The sequence below is a fragment of the Mastigoproctus giganteus genome, chromosome 1 (assembly GCF_048544385.1).
Source record: "Mastigoproctus giganteus isolate SK-2022 chromosome 1, ASM4854438v1, whole genome shotgun sequence".
Classification (NCBI taxonomy): domain Eukaryota; kingdom Metazoa; phylum Arthropoda; class Arachnida; order Uropygi; family Thelyphonidae; genus Mastigoproctus; species Mastigoproctus giganteus.
The window spans coordinates 158094124-158114086 of record NC_143575.1 but is presented as its reverse complement, the minus strand read 5'-3'; the positions used below and the strand labels follow the sequence as shown (position 1 = coordinate 158114086).

The window sequence follows — 19963 nt, the reverse complement described above, 5'->3', positions numbered from 1 at the left end:
AGAGCAAGAAAGCTCAGGAAATTGATGAAGAAATGAAAGCTGTGTATGGGCAGAATTTTCTATCCTGTGATACTGTAAAAAAGTGAAAACTGGAGTTCCAGTGTGGTCGTAGAAGTGTCTTTGATGAGCCAAGAGAAGGAGTGCCATCATCATACACAGACAGTGAGATGGTTGCAAAGGTTGAGCAGCTGGTGCTGAGTAACAGATGTGTGACAATTCATTTCATCACAAATGCAGTGGAAATTAGTAATGTGTCTGCCCACAGCATTTTACATGACTCTCTGCACATGTCTGAGGTCTCCACATGATGGGTTCCAAGATTGCTAACTCCTTTGCAGAAGTTGTTGCCACCACCAACTTTGTTGCCCAGTGCAGATTCGAACTACTACAGCACCAACCCTATTCTCCTGACCTAGCACTGTCAGACTTCTTCTTGTTTCAAGAAATGAAGAAAGCATTGCATGGACACCGCTTTAATTCAACTCAGGAAGTCATCAATGAAGTGGAATCATGGTTTCAGGCAAAAAAAAAAGTGCAGACTTCTTTGATCAAGGCATTAAACAACTGATCGATAGATGGGAGAAATGTGTTACTATACATGGAAAGTACATAGAAAAGGATTAAAGTTCCTGTGAAGTTTCACCTTTCTAGAGCTATTATTTCTAGGTAAGGGTACAAACTTTTTGATACCCCTTGTATATGTTATTTGCGTTATTTGAGAGGTTTCTATATAATTGCTTTCGTAATTTGCATGAAATTACTCACCTATCTTGCACCTGGCTGCATAGATAGAGCTAGTAAGTATATATATATTTTTATGTTTTGTGTACCTGTTGTGTATTATAGTTATAGTCATTGTCTGGCTAACGGTAAGCGAAATTAGGAAAGTAATTAGGATAGAAATGGACACTCCCGCCCTCGTATTACACCAGAAGCCCAGAGTGTGGAAAATTTTAGTTGCAGGAAATTAAACAGCATATGATTGAAGAATATAAATTTGGTGCTCGGGTTTATCCGGGAGTGAAATTTCCCATCCGTGTTAATAACAGCCCTGGACATGCTAGATATATCTACCATGTCCAGGGCCATTACTAAAAGTGCTGCATGGCCAGACGATCTAGTAGGAAAAGAGGAGAAGATATTGAAAGACTAAAAAGAGAATATATGGCACTAGAAATACATTTAAAATACAGAAAATATAAGAGGTTTTCCCAAAACTTTGTTAGGATACAAAGAAACATATGCACCTAGGAACTGCCATATAGAGTCACTTTGAATAAAATGAAAGTAGATAAGGTTTTTATACCATGTAAGGTTCTGGCTCTTCTTAGATGAATGTTATGTTGGATAGTCCAGTGCTGTCCAACATTACCCTTCACTACATCAAATGTATTCACCACTGCACTGATCAGCTTTGCAGGGTCCCTTCACAAACACATGGCAGGGCTGCCACAGTTTGGTCCAGATGTTCTCCACAAAAAAAAGGGGGGGAAAAAAGTGCTGCATGGCTAAACAGTAGAGGAGAGGAGACAAGAGGATATTGAAAAACTAAAAATAGTGTGCATGGCACTAAAAAGAACATTTAAAATACAGAAAATATAAGAGATTTATGGTAAAAACCTTTTTAAGATACAAGGAACAAATGCAACTAGGAACTACCATATAGGGTCACTTTAAATTTAAATAAACTAAAAGTAGATAACATATTTCATACTGTAGAAGGGTCTGGCTCTTTTGGATGGTGAAGGCATAATGCAATCTCAGCATTTCTGATGACCAGGGAAAATAAATCAGATGACTAATAGGGAAGGAAAACAGTGAATATATAGATTCATCTGATACATTAGACTTCACCATAATGGAACTAAAAGAAGTTTGGCAAAAAATCATGGGTAAGCTCTGGGTAGGAATATGGTAGAGGTCTTTAAAAAGGTTTCCAAAGAAGTGGCCAAAGATCCTTCTAGATTTATATAATCATTAACTGTCTAAACAATGGAAGAAATATCAAGAAAAACACACACACGTGCACACACGCAGTTTTAATAAAAATTAAATTTATTAAAATTTAAGAAATTTTAATAAATTTCTTAATTAACTTTTTATCTTTATGCTTTCTACTTCTACTTTTTCCTGTTCGTAAAGCTATTAGTGCAATACGAGGGTGATACAAATCTTCCCACTATCATTAAGCTCTCTCTCTATCTTTGCCTTTATTTTATTCAGATACACTTTTATCCCTTTCCTGGCCTCAGTTCACTCCCTAGCCTTATACCATTTGCCTGCTCAAAATTCTATTTACATATTCTTTCTACTAAATTCTGCCAATTATATTCACCAAACTACTATTTGCATTTTCTATCTGAATTTGTACTTATAATTTTTTTTTTATTACTATATATATATATATATATATTTTTTTTTTATGTGAACCCCAAACACGACAGGTATTAGAACTTATAGTACTTAGTACCGTGCTTGGATTGGAGGTTGAGAAGACGAAAGAAGATATTTGTTGACATTGGACTTGAACTTCTGTAGATTGTAATTTTCAGGAAATACGTATGAAGGAAGGTTGTTCCAGAAAATGGCAGTTGAATGAATAAATGAGGAAGATGTAAAGTTGGTTCTGTGGGTTTGAAGTTGGACAGTAAATGGATGTTGGCTGATGGCGGCACGTGTTCGGACTGTTTTGAAAGAGAGAGTGGGAATCATAGAAGCCAATTCAGAAGAACAGTGCCCATGGAAGTATCTGTAGAAGAGGCATGCAACAGAAACAGTACGTCTACGAGAAAGCGAGTGGAGAGACTCTGTTAGAGATGAATCATTAATTAACCTAACTGTCCTCTTCTGAATGGAATCAAGAAGCCTGAGAGAGGTTTTGGGGGCACCACCCCAGATGTGGTAACAATATTCCATGGCAGGGCGGATTTGCGATTTATACAGAGTGAGCAGCTGTTTGGAAGAAAAGTAACACCGAGAGCGAAAGGGAAAACCAAGTTTCTTAGATGCAGAGGAAGCAATATTTGTAATGTGCTTGTGCCAAGAGAGATTAGAAGTCAGGGTAACCCCCAAAAGAGATATATCATTTTGCCTAGAAATCGGAGTGTCACTAAAGATAAGCATAGGAGTAGAAGAATCCTTTTTTGCGAGATATAAGACAAGGCTGAGTTTTAGAAGGGTTGAAATAAACTAAGTTGCCGTTGCCCCACTGGAGAATTACCTGAAGATCGGCATTTAAGGAATTGGTAGCAGATTTTCGAGAAGTTAAAGCTGATTGAGCAGGACAAGGTTTCTCAAAATGCAAAGTGGAATGCAATGTGCTATCATCAGCAAAACTATGGATAGGATTTCCAGTCAATGGAAGAAGGTCATTAATATACAAGAGGAAAAGAGTGGGAGAAAGAACTGAACCTTGGGGGACTAGTGGAGATCAGTGGAGAAGTTAGAAGAGAGCCATCTACCATCACCCTCAGTGAGCGATCAGAGAGAAAACTGGATAACCAATTACTAAAAACAGTTGGCAAACCATAAGATGGAAGCTTGTTTAGAAGACCTTTATGCCAAACACGATCAAAAGTCTTTGAGATGTCAAGAGCAACTACTTGTGTTTCACCAAACCTTTCCATTGAATTAGTTCATAAATGGGTAACATAAGCCAGAATATCACCAGTGGATCGACACTGACGGAATTCCTGGTGGCGATCGTTGATCAGATGGAAGGTTTCTAGGTAGTTTAAGAGTTGGCGGTTAATTGATTTCTCCATTACTTTAGAAAGAGTAGAAGTAATTGCAATGGGACGATAATTGGATGGAAGGGATTTGTCACCCTTTTTAGGAACTGGCTGGATATGAGCAAATTTCCCAGCAGAAGGAAAAACACCTTTGGAATAAGAAAGTGAAAAAAGGCGGCAAAGAATAGGAGTAAGTTCAGGAGCACAGGTTTTGAGAACAAGTGGAGAAATACCATCAGGACATGGAACTTTCTTAGCATCAAGATTCATCAAAATCCTTCTGATATTCTTTTGATGGAAGACCACAGGAGACATTGAATGGAGCTTGTTGGGAATGGTGGAAGGTGTTTTACCAAGATCATTAATACATGAGTTGGAAGAAAAATGGGATGCTAGCAGGTCAGCTTTATCCTTGGCTGAAGTGACAACAGAACCATCTGGTTTGGACAGAGGTTGGAGCAGAGATGGGCAAAAGTTGCGGCCAATAGCTTTGGCAAGAGACCAGAATGCTCGGCTACCATTAGGGCAAGAAGCAAGTTTTCTACTCTTAGCCTGTTCAAACTCTAGTTTGGACTGATTAATAACTGCTTTACAATTGTTGCGAGCTTTGGTGTAGGCAGAAAATGAAACTGAAGAATTAAAAACAAGCCAATTACAATATGCAACATTCTTCTCTTGAACAGCCTTAGCACATTTATTGGAAAACCAAGGTTTAGATAAAGGACGAGATTTTAAAGTGGAGTGTAGGATAAAGGATTCCATTCCTGCAAGAATAATTTCACTGACACGATCTGAGCAAACGTTGACATCAGAAGTTTTGAAACAGTAATCCGACCAAGGAAAAGAAGAAAAGAAGTCTCGCAGGTCATCCCATTTTGCATTCTTGTAATGGCAAACAACACGAGGTTGGGAATAGCCATGAGATAAAGGTTCCATTGGAGAAGAGACAATCACCAAGTTGTGATCTGAAGTGCCTAAAGGACCTCTCACTTCGACCGTGTACTTAGAAGGGTTGTTTGTGAGAAAAAGATCAAGCATATTGGCTGTATGATTAGGATTGTCCAGTATTCTTGTAGGTAAATGAACAATCTGTGCTAAGTCATTAGTAATTGCAAAAGCCTCAGCATCTCGACCTGCTGGGTCAGTGTGACTAGAAAACGGAAGCCAGCTGGAGCTGTGAACATTGAAATTACCTCACTGTTAGGAAAGTTGGACTGGAGAAAGTCAAGTTGCAAAGAGAGGAAGTCAAAGAGCTCCAAGGGATTAGTGGAGCTGGGAGAATGGTAGAGACAACAGATGAATTTGACACAATGAGGTAGAGAGAGAGAGAGAGATTTTAAGCCAGAGAAGAACAAAGAGAGGATATTCCAAATTGCCAAGTCTCTGACAGGGAATATCAGAACAGACATATGCACAAGTACCACCTTTGAGGCAAAAGGAATCATACAGTGAATAATTTGGGCATCTGCGATGAGCAGTAGTTGAATCAACCGATAACTGAGATACTGTCAGAAAAATACATGGGGTTTGGCAGACTGCAAGTGGAAATGGACATCATTCAGATTAGAATTGAGACCACGTATATTTGTGAAATGAATTAGGAAGTTCTTGGGAGGTTTAGATATTTTCGCAGATTAGCTTGCTCTATTAGTTTGACAATTCATGGTGTATTCAATAGTAAGAAAAAGTGGGTGGGACATGCTGTATGAAGTAATGAAATTTTTGGATATGGCGTACACGTGGTAAGAATATACCCAGATCCTTGAAATAACATGGCCTCGACAATGCTCCCCGCATACATACTACTTGGACTCCCTCCAGTCACTATCTGGCAGAGTAGAGGTAGCAAGATTATACACTAGCTGATCCGGAAGCCTCCTAGAGAGTTACCAATAGGTTCGGTCCAGTGTACTAACTAGCGGCCGGGCTGCGAACACCTTTTAGAGCTGTACCCTCGAAATGTAAGGAATATTGGATCTCGCCACGACGTTCATCATAACCTCAAAAGTCATCAATCATACTGCATGATGGAAGAGATAGGGAAGGGTTGACCGGAACTTAGCTCTAGAGACTAAACATGGGTTCCACCACTTCAAGCCTCCAATAAGCAAAGTGGTGGTATTTCACCGGTTGATGAGAGTCATCTACCACCTAGTACTGCCTGGTAAAATAGAGGGGCGGCGTTCCTCCATGTGGTGTGGGCGCCACACCTCGACCCCTGCTTACATTGGGTCACACCTGGGTGGTCACCCACCATGTACTTGTACGCCCAGTTTTAATCTTAATTCATCTTAATTATTTTATACAACATACACTGCATTGGGACTTACCTCTTTTGAATTATGACCAAATTTACCCACCCTTATCTGATGCCAGCTGCCATTACTTTTATTAATTTATCATTTTGACTTAATAATTTTTATGTACAGGTCACTCCTCTCTAATTGGCTTTACAATTCAGCCTATAATTTACCTAATTGATCATAACTTATAGAATATTCACATTCCTTTTTCCTTTTCACTCATACATTTTGTCATATTTCTGCTATCCTGTTCATTTTAGCTTTTGGCATTATGCGTAACTTACACTTCCATCTTCACACTCACTGTCTTATTTATTAAAACATACATATATAAACTTCTGCATCCTTTGCTGCTGCTTTGCTCGCTCTGGTGCATTTGTCATATCTAATTTATTTTATTTTTATCTTTCCACTGCTATACCAGGTTTTAACCCATTATATCTTTTATTGATATCTCTGATTTTATTGATATGTCTCTGATGAGGACAGCAGAAAAAAGAAGTAATGTAGGTTTGTAAAAGGAGAAGGAATGTGAATATCCTATAAGTTATGATGAATTAAGAGAATTATAGGCTGAATTGCAAAGCCAATTAGAGGTGAGGGAACTGCAAAGTAAAAGTAAAAATATTAATTGAAATACACCTGAGTGATTGAATCAGGTGTATCAACCTGACCACGTATCAACATTTACTTCAGCTTGCATCAGATTTTTGTATTTGTACTATCCCTATATTTGACTTATTACTAAATTTGCCCACCCATATCTGATAACAGCTGTCCCGCCTTTTATTTTTTTTCTTTAATCATTTGGTATTAATCATTTCACATTGCAGTTCCCTCACCTCTAATTGGCTTTGCAATTCAGCCTATAATTATCTTAATTCATCATAACTTATAGGATATTCACATTCTTTTCTCCTTTTACAAACCTGCATTACTTCTTTTTTCTGCTGTCCTCACCCTTCTAGTACTTGGCACTTTGTGTATTTTTCACTTCCATCTTTGCAAACTTTATCAGACTTTTCAATTCTTACACACATATATATATTGTTAGCATATTAAAAAAGGTTTCCAACTCAAAATAATATTGCATCATTATCTGTAGTAAGTAAGTTATTTGATTGAATGTTCATTAAGAGAATTAAACAACTCTATATCAATCAGAAATTGAATTCAGGCAGAAAATTTGATTTCAGGAGGTGTAAATCAGCTGAAGATGTCCTAGCCAAAATGATAAGCATTATACAGCAAACCTTTGAGAAATATATCTTCAGTGCATCTTTAATTTTTAAGGGAGCCGTCAGCAGTATCTAGGAGAGCATCCTGAGAAGACTAAGAAAAATTGCCCATGTACTGTTTTTATTATTAGTATTAGTAGTGGCAAATGATGCAAGGAGGCAAACTTATACAGCGTCATAAAAAAAAAAAAAAAAAAAAAACCACACTTAGCATTAGAAAAGGCACATGATGCAAAAAAGCAAGGTTATATAGCATCAGCCAAAAAAAAATCAAATCTGCAAATTTCACCCATCCACTCGCCCCAAATGTTTGTCTAGTTCTGCCTTGAATCTGTTTAAGCCATCAACTTCTACAACGTCAGATGGAAGTTTGTTCTAGCAATCAACCACACGCTGGCTAAAGGCAAACTTCAGCACATCTATCCTACAACTGTCTTTCCTCAATTTGAATTTATGTCCTCTCAGGCAATTATTCTGAGCAAGAGGAAGAATCCCATCAGCATAAATTCCATCATAAATCCCATCAGCATCCGATATTAAAAAAGGTCTGTGAATGTTGATAGAATTTTTACATAATTTTATTTCAAGCGTTTCTGCAATAAGTAGTTTACTGTAATTATGTTGAATATTAATTATTTTTGCTTTATTAAATAGAAACGCGTGACCTTCATTTGCAGCATGAAATGCTAATTCCGAAGCGTTTGCTCCGACGTTCGAACTGAAGCCTCGTGTTGTTTAACGCAAAAATCCAACACCTCAACATAGAACCTATGTAACATGAGTTGTATTCTTTGCAAGAAATGCTATAAACCAAATCATGTGTTTGTTGCAAGGAAGAATTAGTTAAACGTTTTCTTAATAATGTATGCAATTCATTTTTAGGTTAGCTATTATTTTCATACCTGTATCTTTACACAAGTCATTCAGTTTATTATACCAAAATTCTACATATGGAACTGTAATAAAAGGCTTTTTGTCTATATTTGTTTTCTGGTAGTTGTTTTTTCTCTTTTCTTGGGCAATCAGTTTAATTTTATTAATAGAGATGATTGGATAGCCTCTATTAAGGAATCTCTTTGTTAGTGCATTTATCTCAGCCTGTAATCCACTCTGTATGGTGGAATATTTAAAAGCATTTAAAAACTAGTTTAACATGACAGATTTTTTATAAGTGTATGGGTGATAGCTCTTGTAATGTAATAACATACCCATGTTTGTACGCTTTCTGTAAATACTAAAATTTAATCTATCCCCCTCCCTTTGTAATGTGAAATTAGGAAAATTAATGAATCACATATCATCCTTCTCTGTTTCCAAAGTGAAATTCAATCTGGTATGAATGATATTTAATACTTGTAAAACAGAATTTATAGTGATCTGATTGGTTATAATAAGCACATCGTCTAGATATCTATGGTAATACGAGATTTCTGATATAAATGGATTCAAGTAAATATTCTCTATTTTATCTAAGTAGACATGAGGCTGTATATTTTATCTTGGAATAAAATATAATTGGTGGGAACTAATAACTTAATGAAATCAAATTTTTTCTTTGGGGAATCTGGTATTATTGATATTGATATTACTATCATGAAGTAAATCCCAAATAATATCTAACGCATATGGCACGTTTACGTTAGTGTACAAAGATCTAGAGAATATATATTTTGTGGTCATTCTTAATTCTATGGTCTTTCAATCTCTTAAAAAGATAGTCGTAATTTTTAATGCTATATTTTAAAATCTCTCTAAACAGTTTTGTGATAGAATAAACGAATGTGTACAAAGACGAGAAGGCCGAGTTCTTGTACTAAACTATTGGGCGAATCAGATTGCCTGGTTTATGTAATTTAATTTGGCCAAAAAGAGTAGGAATTAAAGCTTGGACCTATAATGTTCCTACTCTTTTTGGTCAAATTAAATTACATAAACCAGGCAATCTGATTCGTCCAAATAGTTTGTACAAGAACTTGGCCTTCTCGTCTTTGTACACATTCGTTTATTCTATCATAAAACTGTTTAGAGAGATTTTAAAATATAGCATTAAAAATTACGACTCTCTTTTTAAGAGATTTAAAGACCACAAAATGAAGAATGATCACAAACTATATTCTCTAGATGTAGCATCTTTGTACACTAATGTAAACTTGCCATACGTGTTAGATATTGTTTGGTATTTTCTAAATGATAATAATATTAATATCAATAATACCAGACTCCCCAGAGAAAAAATTTTTGATCTCATTAAGTTATTAGTTCCCACCAATTATATTTTATTCCAAGATAAAATATACAGGCAGATTTTTGGCTTACCTATGGGCCTTAGCATTAGTGAACTCATTGCAGAATTATACTTAGATAAAATAGAGAATATTTACTTGAATCCATTTATACCAGAAATCTCGTATTATGGCAGATATCTAGATGATGTCTTATTATAACCAATCAGATCACTATAAATTCTGTTTTACAAGTATTAAATAACATTCAAACCAGACTGAATTTCACTTTAGAAACAGAGAAGGATGATATGCAATCCATTAATTTTCTTAATTTCACATTACAAATGGAGGGGGATAGATTAAATTTTAGTATTTATAGAAAGGCTGCAAACATGGGTATGTTTTTACATTACAAGAGCTATCACCAATTTAAACATGTTAAACCAGTTTTTAAATGCTTTTAAATATTCCACCATTCAGAGTGGATTACAGGCTAAGATAAATGAACTAACAAAGAAATTCCTTAATAGAGGCTATCCAATCACCTCTATTAATAAAATTAAACTGATTGCCCAAGAAAAGAGAAAAAACAACTACCAGAAAACAGATATAGACAAAAAGCATTTTATTACAGTTCCATATGTAGAATATTGGTATAATAAACTGAATGACTTGTGTAAAGGTACAGATATGAAAATAATAGCTAACCTAAAAATAAATTGCATATATTATTAAGAAAACGTTTAACTAATTCTTCCTTGCAACAAACACATGATTTGGTTTGCAGCATTTCTGGCAAAGGATGCGACTCGTCTTATGTAGGTTCTATGTGGGGGGGGGGGTGTTGGATTTTTGCGTTAAACAACACGAGGCTTCAGTTCGAGCATCGAGAGCAAACGCTTCGGGATTAGCATTTCATGCTGTAAATGAAGGTCACGCGTTTCTATTTAATAAAGCAAAAATAATTAATATTCAACATAATTACAGTAAACTACTTATTGCAGAAACGCTTGAAATAAAATTATGTAAAAATTCTATCAACATTCGTAGACCTTTTTTAATATTGGACGATTGGTCCTATGAACACATATGCAATGAGGATTAAATTTCTTTTTAAATACAGATGCAGCGGTGCATTTTTTAGTTCATTCCGTCCTGTGAACGTGTGATCGAAAAGTTCTCGTCCAACTTAAGGAGGAAGAAAATGTCTTCACGTATTTGTTAATTGTTTTTTTATACTATTTGAAATTTTGACATTATGTTTTCCTATACTGGTAGTTGCATTGTGGTTGATGGTTTTGGGGTTGGGTTGGGACCTCGATGGTAATCACGGACTATTAATTTGCATTCATGCTGACAGTATGGAACACATTAAGGTGAAATTTATCAATATTTTATAATTTATTTATTTCACATGATGGACTAGGAGAGTTGGATAAGAAACCTGACTATAAAGAAATCAATGTAATCCCTGTATAATTAACTAACTATTTTTTCTAGATTCTTAGATTCATTATATATCTAAACATATCTACAGAATAAGTCTTCTCAGTATGAATTTCATTCATGCTTTATAAAATAGGTTTTATTAAACAGATTGTTTTTTATATTTGAATGAAACAAAACACATATATTCCAGAAAAATGCATTGAGTATGGTCCATGGATAAGTCTCTCTGAGCCTAGCCCATCTAACCTAGGAGATGAGGAACCTATAGACAAAATAATATCCGCTTCTGGGATGTGTTTGAATGCTGTCCGCATTCAGTGTCGTGAGATTATAACTGGAAATGATTACCACGTTTCAAATCAAAATGTCATGTGTGATCTTACACATGGTCTTCTTTGCCATAATATAGATCAGCCAACTGGTTATTGTTACAACTATGAAGTTAGAATTGGTTGCTGGATATGTGGTGAGTAGTATGTCAGTGTTTAAAAATAAATTTGTTCTTGAAATAATCTTTATTTAGAAATAAATAAATAATGCAGAAAACAGCAGACTTTGTAATTAGTAAGGGTTTAATGAAAAATAACTGCTCAGAGGAGCTTACGTTTAAATTTAGGAGAAAACATTTGAATTTGGTAACTGCAGTGAAGGTATACGAATGATAAAACTGTGATGAAATAAAACAATTCAATTTATGAATAATAATATTTGAGGTAGGTGGGAAGTGCAGTGCTGTGTGAAATATGTTGCTAAATTTAAACTGGGAATGTTTGTCATACTGTAATTTTGTACCATACCTAAAAATATCTTTTGTACCAAACATGTTCAATAAAATATTGTACCATAATTTCATACCATAAATTCCTTTCAGAAATACCAGACAGAAAAATTGAAAAGAATTACCTTTTAAAAAACTATTTTGTGCTTGTCTTGTGATCACCTTTTATTAATTTATTTGTAAACTTCTGTAATTCAAAGCAAAATTTGATTTTAACTACATACAAAATGTGCCTTTCAAAAATATTTATCAAAACTTTTTCAGATAACTTGTGTAGGATTGGAAATTCCTTAAAAATGTTTCAGACAGCTGTGAAGGTGCGAGAAGTCCTAAAAAAATACTTAAGATGATGTGTGAGTTTCTGAATTTCTTCAAAATGTTGCCATCAATTTGCACATGAATACAAATTTAAATGGATACTAGCCTTCACAGCATATAGTTCAAAATTTTGGGTCACATTACAATTTTATCATAAGCTTGCTTTTGAAAACATTATATATTACGTGTGCTTTTTAGAAAATGTAAACCACATAAATTTATAAATTTTGCCTCTTTTGAAATTTCATAAGTATGAAACATGTTATTGTGGGGTGGGGAGAGGAGGGGATTCCCTCATTTTTGAACTACATAAGTGCAAAAAATCATTAAAAGAAACTCTGTTATACAGTGGAAATAAAATATATACCATAAGTCACAGTATATTTTTTTTGTGAGACTTCCAGAAATATAAAAGTATTTACAAACACAGTTATGGAATGATTTGTTCTAGAAATTTGTTTGTGCAATTTTTGATGAAGATGCAATAAATTTTATCAAACTTAGGTTCTATATTTTTTTTTTTTTTTTTATGAAAACCCCAAACACGAAAGGTATCAAAACCTATAGTACTTAGTACCGTGCAAGGGTTGAAGGAGAAGTATGGGGGGGGGGGGGAGGATGCCGGAAACTTTGCTCTAGAGACTAAACATGGGTTTCACCACTTCAAGCCTCCAATAAGCAAAGCGGTGGCATTTCACTGGTTGATGAAAGTTATCTACCACCTACAATGTGGATGTAAGAATATTTAAAACAGTATTTACACCTTTTCAGCACATGTCTCCTATTGATGAACAAAAAATCTTATGTCTACACTTAGCATTAGCATTAGCATTAGCAGAGGCATTTGATGCAAGAAAGCAAGCTTATGCAGCATCAGCCAAAAAAAAAAAAATAAATAAATAAATAAATAAAAATAACCACTTCCACTTCACCCCTCTGTTCGTTTGAAATACCTGTACAGCTGAGCCTTAAACTTATTTAGGCTATCAACTTCCACGACAAGGGATGGAAGTCTGTTCCACCAACCAACCACCCGCTGGCTAAAGGCAAATTTCCTCACGTCTATCCTACATCTGTCCTTCCTCAATTTGAATTTATGCCCTCTCAAGTGATTATTCTGAGCAAGAGGAAGAATCCCATCAGCATTGAGCATGCTCAAACCATTCAAGGCTTTATACACCTCTATCAGATCACCTCGCTGGTGCCTAGTCTCCAGACACTGTAATTTGCAAAACTTAAGCCTTTCTTCGTAAGAGCACCCCTGTGTTCCATTCACTAATCTTGTTGCCCTTCTCTGTACTCGTTCCAGCATCTCTACATCCTTCTTGAAATGAGACCTCTAGATCTGTATACAGTACTCTAGGTGTGGCCTGACCATTGCCTTATACAAGGGAATGATCACCTCCTTATCCCTGCTAAAAAAATTCCTATATATCATTGACAATACACCATAAGCTACTCGTGCAGCCCGTCTGCACTGCTTAGAAAACTTCATATCTGCCTGCACAACCACCCCCAGGTCCCTTTCATTCTCTACCACTGTCAGTGTAGTACCACAGAGTTGATACATTGCTCTGGGGTTGCTGTTTCCCATATGTAGTACTTTACATTTGTCAATGTTAAACTTCATTTTTTTGCCACCTCTCAGCCCATCTGCTCAACCTTTCCAGATCCTGTTGCAGTAGCGTAGTGTCAGTAGTGTCCTTGACAACCCTGCCAACCTTCGTATCGTCTGCAAACTTGGACATTAAGCTTGATATACCATCATCAATATCATTTATAAATACAGAAAACAATAATGGACCCAGTACTGAACCCTGAGGGACTCCACTAATAACATTAGTCCACAATGAGCAGTGTCCACTTTTTTGAATCTGTCTGAAATCATTTTATTTGAAATTTTGACTTTTTAATTTTTTTTGTCAGACAAATTACTTCAATTATTCTTACTTAATACGATTTTTTTTTTTTTTTTTTTTTTTTTCAAACTACACATGCTCCCCACCCCATCAAGATCCTGAAACGACCCCTACCTATGGATATGTCATTCTGGTTAAGAGCTCTTAATTTAAAGGAATGAAGATGATGCAATAAGTTGATATATTTCATAAAACATTATATTCATCTTTTTATATAAAGTACAGGCACTCCTCGACTTACATACTTAATCGTTTTTTTTTTTTTTTTTTTTTTTTTGGTTTTTTCATGTGCATAAGTCCAACTTTGGTCTGGTAGATACAATATACATGTACAGTACAGTACAACACACTGAGATTATAGTCCTCAACAAACTTCATCATGTACAAAATTTTACGATTTGTAACCGAGTTAAATGAGGCTGAAAAAACATACAGTAAATAATAATGTAGAGCACAGTATTTATTCAAAACTAATTTAATCTAAATATGATACATAATTTAATTTAATATGATCAAATCACTTTACGATGGACTCTACAAAATAAAATACTGTTCACTATACGATATGTAGTAAGCGCAGGTAATTATGATCATATTTGTGAAATGAATTTTAATTGTATTAAACAGCTATTCTAATAAGTGAAAATAGGAGAAATATTATCCACAGGCTCTAAAAGTAAAGATATAGAGCACAAATTTACACTTTACTTCTTCCAATTAACAAAATTAAATGATGCATGAAAATCAGAAGAATATTACCCACAGGTTAGGAAAATAAAAATAAATTTATGCTTACATTTGTTTTGTTTTGTTATTTGGTTTTTAGGAGCATTAGCAACTAAGGCCATATTGCTCCAGGATATGCGGTGGTCATTCCCTGACCTTTCCGCATCCTCCGTATTTGGTGGTGACGGGCTCGAACGCCAGTCTAATCAAGAAGCGTGTGCTACGCACTGCTGCTCCTTCCCACCTGGCTACAGAGGCGCCCCAATGCTTACGTACATAGCTTAATTAATAGTGTAACTAATTGATATTTCTGTTCACTGATTTTTTTTTTTTTTTTTTTTTTTGTAAAATTGAAAACAGTAAGAAAATAAACAATCAATAAAAAAGAACATGGAATGCACAAATTGCAACTAACATAATATGCGCAAGTGAGATAGGAGTAACAACTTTATGAAGCTCAAAAAAATAGGAATGAAGAGAAGATTCTGAAAATTTAGTTATGTTATTTATATGATTGAAGATTTCAGTGAAGGGGAAGCACATTTCACAATAACATAAAATTCCACAGAATTCCAGCTATTGGTATCATCACAAATGCAATAAGATCGAGATTACTACCCATTTTTAATAGATTGCACTAACAGAAAAGTCCAATAAACCAGAAACTGCTAATTGTTTTTATTGTTTTATGATAGTGACCTCCAGAAATCTTCTTTAGAGGTGCCTCCGTAGCCAGGTGGGAAGGAGCAGCTGTGCGTAGCACACGCTTCTTGATTAGACTTGGGTTCTAGCCCGTCACCACCAAATACGGAGGATGCGGAAAGGTCAGGGAATGACCACCGCATATTCCCGGAGCAATATGGCCTTAGTTGCTAATGCTCCTAAAAACCAAATAACAAACAAATCTGCTTTAGAAAAATATCACGAAGGCATTCAAAATTGATTCTTAACATATTTTCTTTATGTTAACTGTAAATTTCCAATCTCTAGGGGGTTGGAGTATGGTGGATGGGATCTATCCAGTTATATTAAAGGAGGCAGCAAAGGAAGTAAGCAAACCTTTAGCCATAATTATGAGAGCTTCTTTGGACTCAGGGGAGGTACCCATAGACTGGAGATGTGCAAATGTGACCCCAATTCACAAAGGAGGATCAAAGGCCAACACAAGTAATTATAGACCTGGGAGTTTAACTTCTGTTCCAGGAAAATTAATGGAGACACTGGTTAAAGAAGCATTGCAGGATCATCTAGACAAGATTTCAGTTATAGCTCGGACACAGCATGGTTTTGTTAAGGGAACGTCTTGCCTGAGTTATTTGATTGGATACTATGACGCAGTCACAAAAGAACTGGATGCAGGGAATAACTTTGATATTATATATTTGGATCTTAAAAAGGCTTTTGATATTGTTGCACATGGAAGACTACTGCACAAATTGGAGCAGTGTGGCATTGGAGGCAGATTGCTGCTATGGATAAAGGGATGGTTGAGGGGGAGAAGACAGAGAGTGGTAATCAATGGACACTGCTCATTGTGGACTAATGTTATTAGTGGAGTCCCTCAGGGTTCAGTGTTGGGTCCATTATAATTTTCTGTATTTATAAATGATATTGATGATGGTATATCAAGCTTAATGTCCAAGTTTGCAGACGATACAAAGGTTGGCAGGGTTGTTAAGGACACTACTAATGCTATGCCGCTACAACAGGATCTGGAAACGTTGAGCAGATGGGCTGAGAGGTGGCAAGTGAAGTTTAACATTGACAAATGTAAAGTACTACATATGGGAAACAGCAACCCCAGAGCAACGTATCAACTCTGACACTGACAGTGGTAGAGAATGAAAAGGAGCTGGGGGTGGTTGTGCAGGCAGATATGAAGTTCTCTGAGCAGTGCAGATGGGCTGCAAGAGTAGCTCATGGTGTCTTATCAATGATATACAGGAATTTTTCTAGCAGGGATAAAGAGGTGATTATTCCCTTGTATAAGGCAATGGTTAGGCCACACCTTGAGTACTGTATACAGGTCTGGAGGCCTCATTTCAAGAAGTATGTAGAGCTGCTGGAACGAGTACAGAGAAGGGCAACAAGATTAGTGAATGGAACTAAGGGGTGCTCTTACGAAGAAAGGCTTAAGTTTTGCAAATTACAGTGTCTGGAGACTAGGTACAAGCGAGGTGATCTGATAGAGGTGTATAAAGCCTTGAATGGTTTGAGCATGCTCAGTGCCAATGGGATTCTTCCTCTTGCTCAGAATAATCACCTGAGAGGACATAAATTCAGATTGAGGAAAGACAGATGTAGGATAGATGTGCAGAAATTTGCCTTTAGCCAGCGGGTAGTTGGTTGATGGAACAGACTTCCAACCCTTGTTGTGGAAATTGATAGCTTAAATAAATTTAAGGCTCAGCTGGACAGGTATTTCGAACGAACAGAGGGGTGAAATGGAAGTGGGTTTTTTTTTTTTTTTTTGGCTGATGCTGCATAAGCTTGCTTTCTTGCATCATATGCCTCTACTAATGCTAACGCTAACTGGGAGGTTACCTCCAGTTCACTTGACATAATTATATCAAACCATTGAGCCTTGCAGGTGAGGGAACCGATGTATCCTAATCTCACTAGTTTGAAAATAAATCAGAGGATTTTGTTGCCACCGAACAATTGTATTTTTCTGAAACTGTGCACATAAGACAGTTGTCTTATATTTATTTCTCTTTTTGTTTAAAAACCCTTGTCGTTTTCCACTTTCTATTAGAGGCCTTTTTGAGATTTTGAGCATTTTACCCTAAATTAAAACAGGCTGTTATAGCAGTGCTTCTCATATTTATTTATTTTTATGTTTTTTTTAATAAATGAAAGATTAACTTTTGGTGATGCCATTTCCTTGGAAGTAATGCAGTACTAGAGGAAACCTGTGATGGCTGTTGTTGTTATTTGGTTTTTAGGAGCATTAGCAACTAAGGCCATATTGCTCCGGCGAAAGGTCATTCCCTGACCTTTCCGCATCCTCCATATTTGGTGGTCACGGGCTCATACCCCGGTCTAATCAAGAAGTGTGTGCTACGCACTGCCACTTCTGCCCACTTGGGTACGGAGGCGCCCCTGTGATGGCAAAGTTTTCACGTAGTCTTGTCTGTATAGATTAAATCCTGCTGGCTGAAGAAACAGGAAAGGACTAGCTCCTCCTCTTAACTTCTTATAAATAAAACTTTTCATATTAAAAGATATAAGAGTTCAGAGAACGAAGGAAATTTTCTACTGAAGGAAAAAAATGCATATTTGGAGTCGTGGATTTTCTTGTCAGAATTAGTGATCTAACATTGATTTCTAAATTTCTCTGTTAAATACTATTGTAAAATATCATGCTAGAAATTAAAAAAGCACATATCAGTGCAGACATATGGCCAAAAAAAAAGAAAGTACACTAAGGTTGTCAAGTATTAGAAATTAAAAAAGTGGCTTTTGCTTTTCCCACTTAAAATGCTTTTTATACAAAGCATTGTGTAAAATCACACTGGAAGAAAGCCTAACAGTTGGAAATTGAGCAGCACAGGAAAAATAGTGAAGAGGAAGAAAAAGCCAGAGACGTTATTTCTACAGTACTGTCTTGCACAGATGCATGTCTGCTATTGAAACCCTCAGGAACTATATGTCCATGATGACCACGGTTTTGATTACCTCTACTGTATTGAGAAACAGTTACACAACATGGGAGAAAAAAGTAAAGACAAAAGAAACAGTTACATGGGAGAAAAAAGTACAGACGAAAGAAAATATCAGACTTTTTGTTTTGCTGTAAAGTCTTTTTTTTTTTTTTTTTTTTTTTTTTGTAAGTGTAATCCCTTTTTAACTTATCTTTTAGTTATCTGATCTGAAGTCTGCTAAATAGACTTTTTATCACATAAAATCTATTGGATTCTAATATCTTTTATTAAAATTTGTACAGAACTTATTATTTGCATGCATTTATATGATTATATTTGTGAAATTCTTTTTCTTCCTTGAGTGAAAAAGTCACATAAATAACAGTCCAAAGCAGGCTAAAAATTTGCTGCCATTGTGTTTTTTTGTATTAAATAACATGGTATATGAGCCTAACATGTTTTATGTAATTCCATAGGTGGGTAATTAATACTCTGTTTTTATAAAGTCTGTAAGTTATAAATTTTATAATGTAATAAGTAATGTAATTTTATCATAATATATATATAATTTTAAAGCATAATGCATACATACTGCTATAACTGGGAATATGGCAGTGTAGCAAAACACAGTTGAACCGGTTGTGTTCATTGTATTGCTATAATCATGATATAAAGTCCCTTTCACATTTTTTATGCAATTTTCCATAGTTAATAATATGTGTTTTTATAAAATTTCTGGGTGATAAATTTTATAATATAGCAAACCCTCGATTTAACGGAATAATAGGGGAGAAGGGATGTCCGTTAATGCCAAAAAGTCCATTAAATCGAATGTAACCTGGCGGGGTGCGGGGGGATTTTTTTATTGTTCTTAATGTAAAAAAAAAGCTTTAATACGATATACAGTACTGTACAATATAAAATTGTTGAAATTTGGCCTTTGATTTTTTACAGATATCAGAAACAGTTTGTTTTTTTTACGCCATAAATTTCACAAACGTGCTACTGAGACACCGTGTTCTAATTTCTCATTTAGCTCTGATTTCTGTGTCACATTTAAGTTCACACGCTTTCTTTTAACTCCTCTATCACTTGATGCCATTTTAAATTGTAAGGATTGCAAAATTATTTAATAAATAAAGCCACAATTCAAAAAATCACAGAAACACTCTGTATACAACCTGACCACACAATAGCTGGAGGCAGACTGAGACCGAAACAAAGAGAGTCGGTAGACCTGCATAGTGTCCCGAGTCACGTTCAGCAACGTGACTCGGGTAAGTCACCGCCTGCTCTTATCTGTTGTCTGTAATCTGGGAAAACAGCTATTTGAACACATTTTCAGAAAGAATAAAAAACAATTTCCTGAATTTGATTAAAAAATAAAAGTAGGTAATTATCAAAACAATAATGGAAATAGGTGATTATTATTAATTTTTAATTAATAATAACAATGAAGTTTTGTATAACCTAAAAAAAAAATATGGTTGAGATTAATATATACATTACTGTATTATTATTTGTCAAGTTCATTAAATCCAAAATCTGTTATATCAGGGTCCATTAAATCGAAGGTTTACTGTATAGTAAATAACATAATTTTATAATGTAGTATATGCAATATTAACTGAT

The 19963-nt window shown here is 35.3% G+C and overlaps 1 protein-coding gene across 2 annotated transcripts in view; it reads left to right on the top strand.

Moving 5' to 3' along the window:
* Positions 1–19963, top strand: part of LOC150091211 (hemocytin-like) — a 1750539-nt gene that overhangs the window by 1214410 nt on the left and 516166 nt on the right. For both annotated transcript variants that reach the window (XM_090374755.1, XM_090374750.1), the window contains one exon: positions 11137–11412. In XM_090374755.1, the coding sequence (XP_090230881.1) occupies positions 11137–11412 (276 nt within the window). The remainder of the gene's footprint in view (positions 1–11136; positions 11413–19963) is intronic.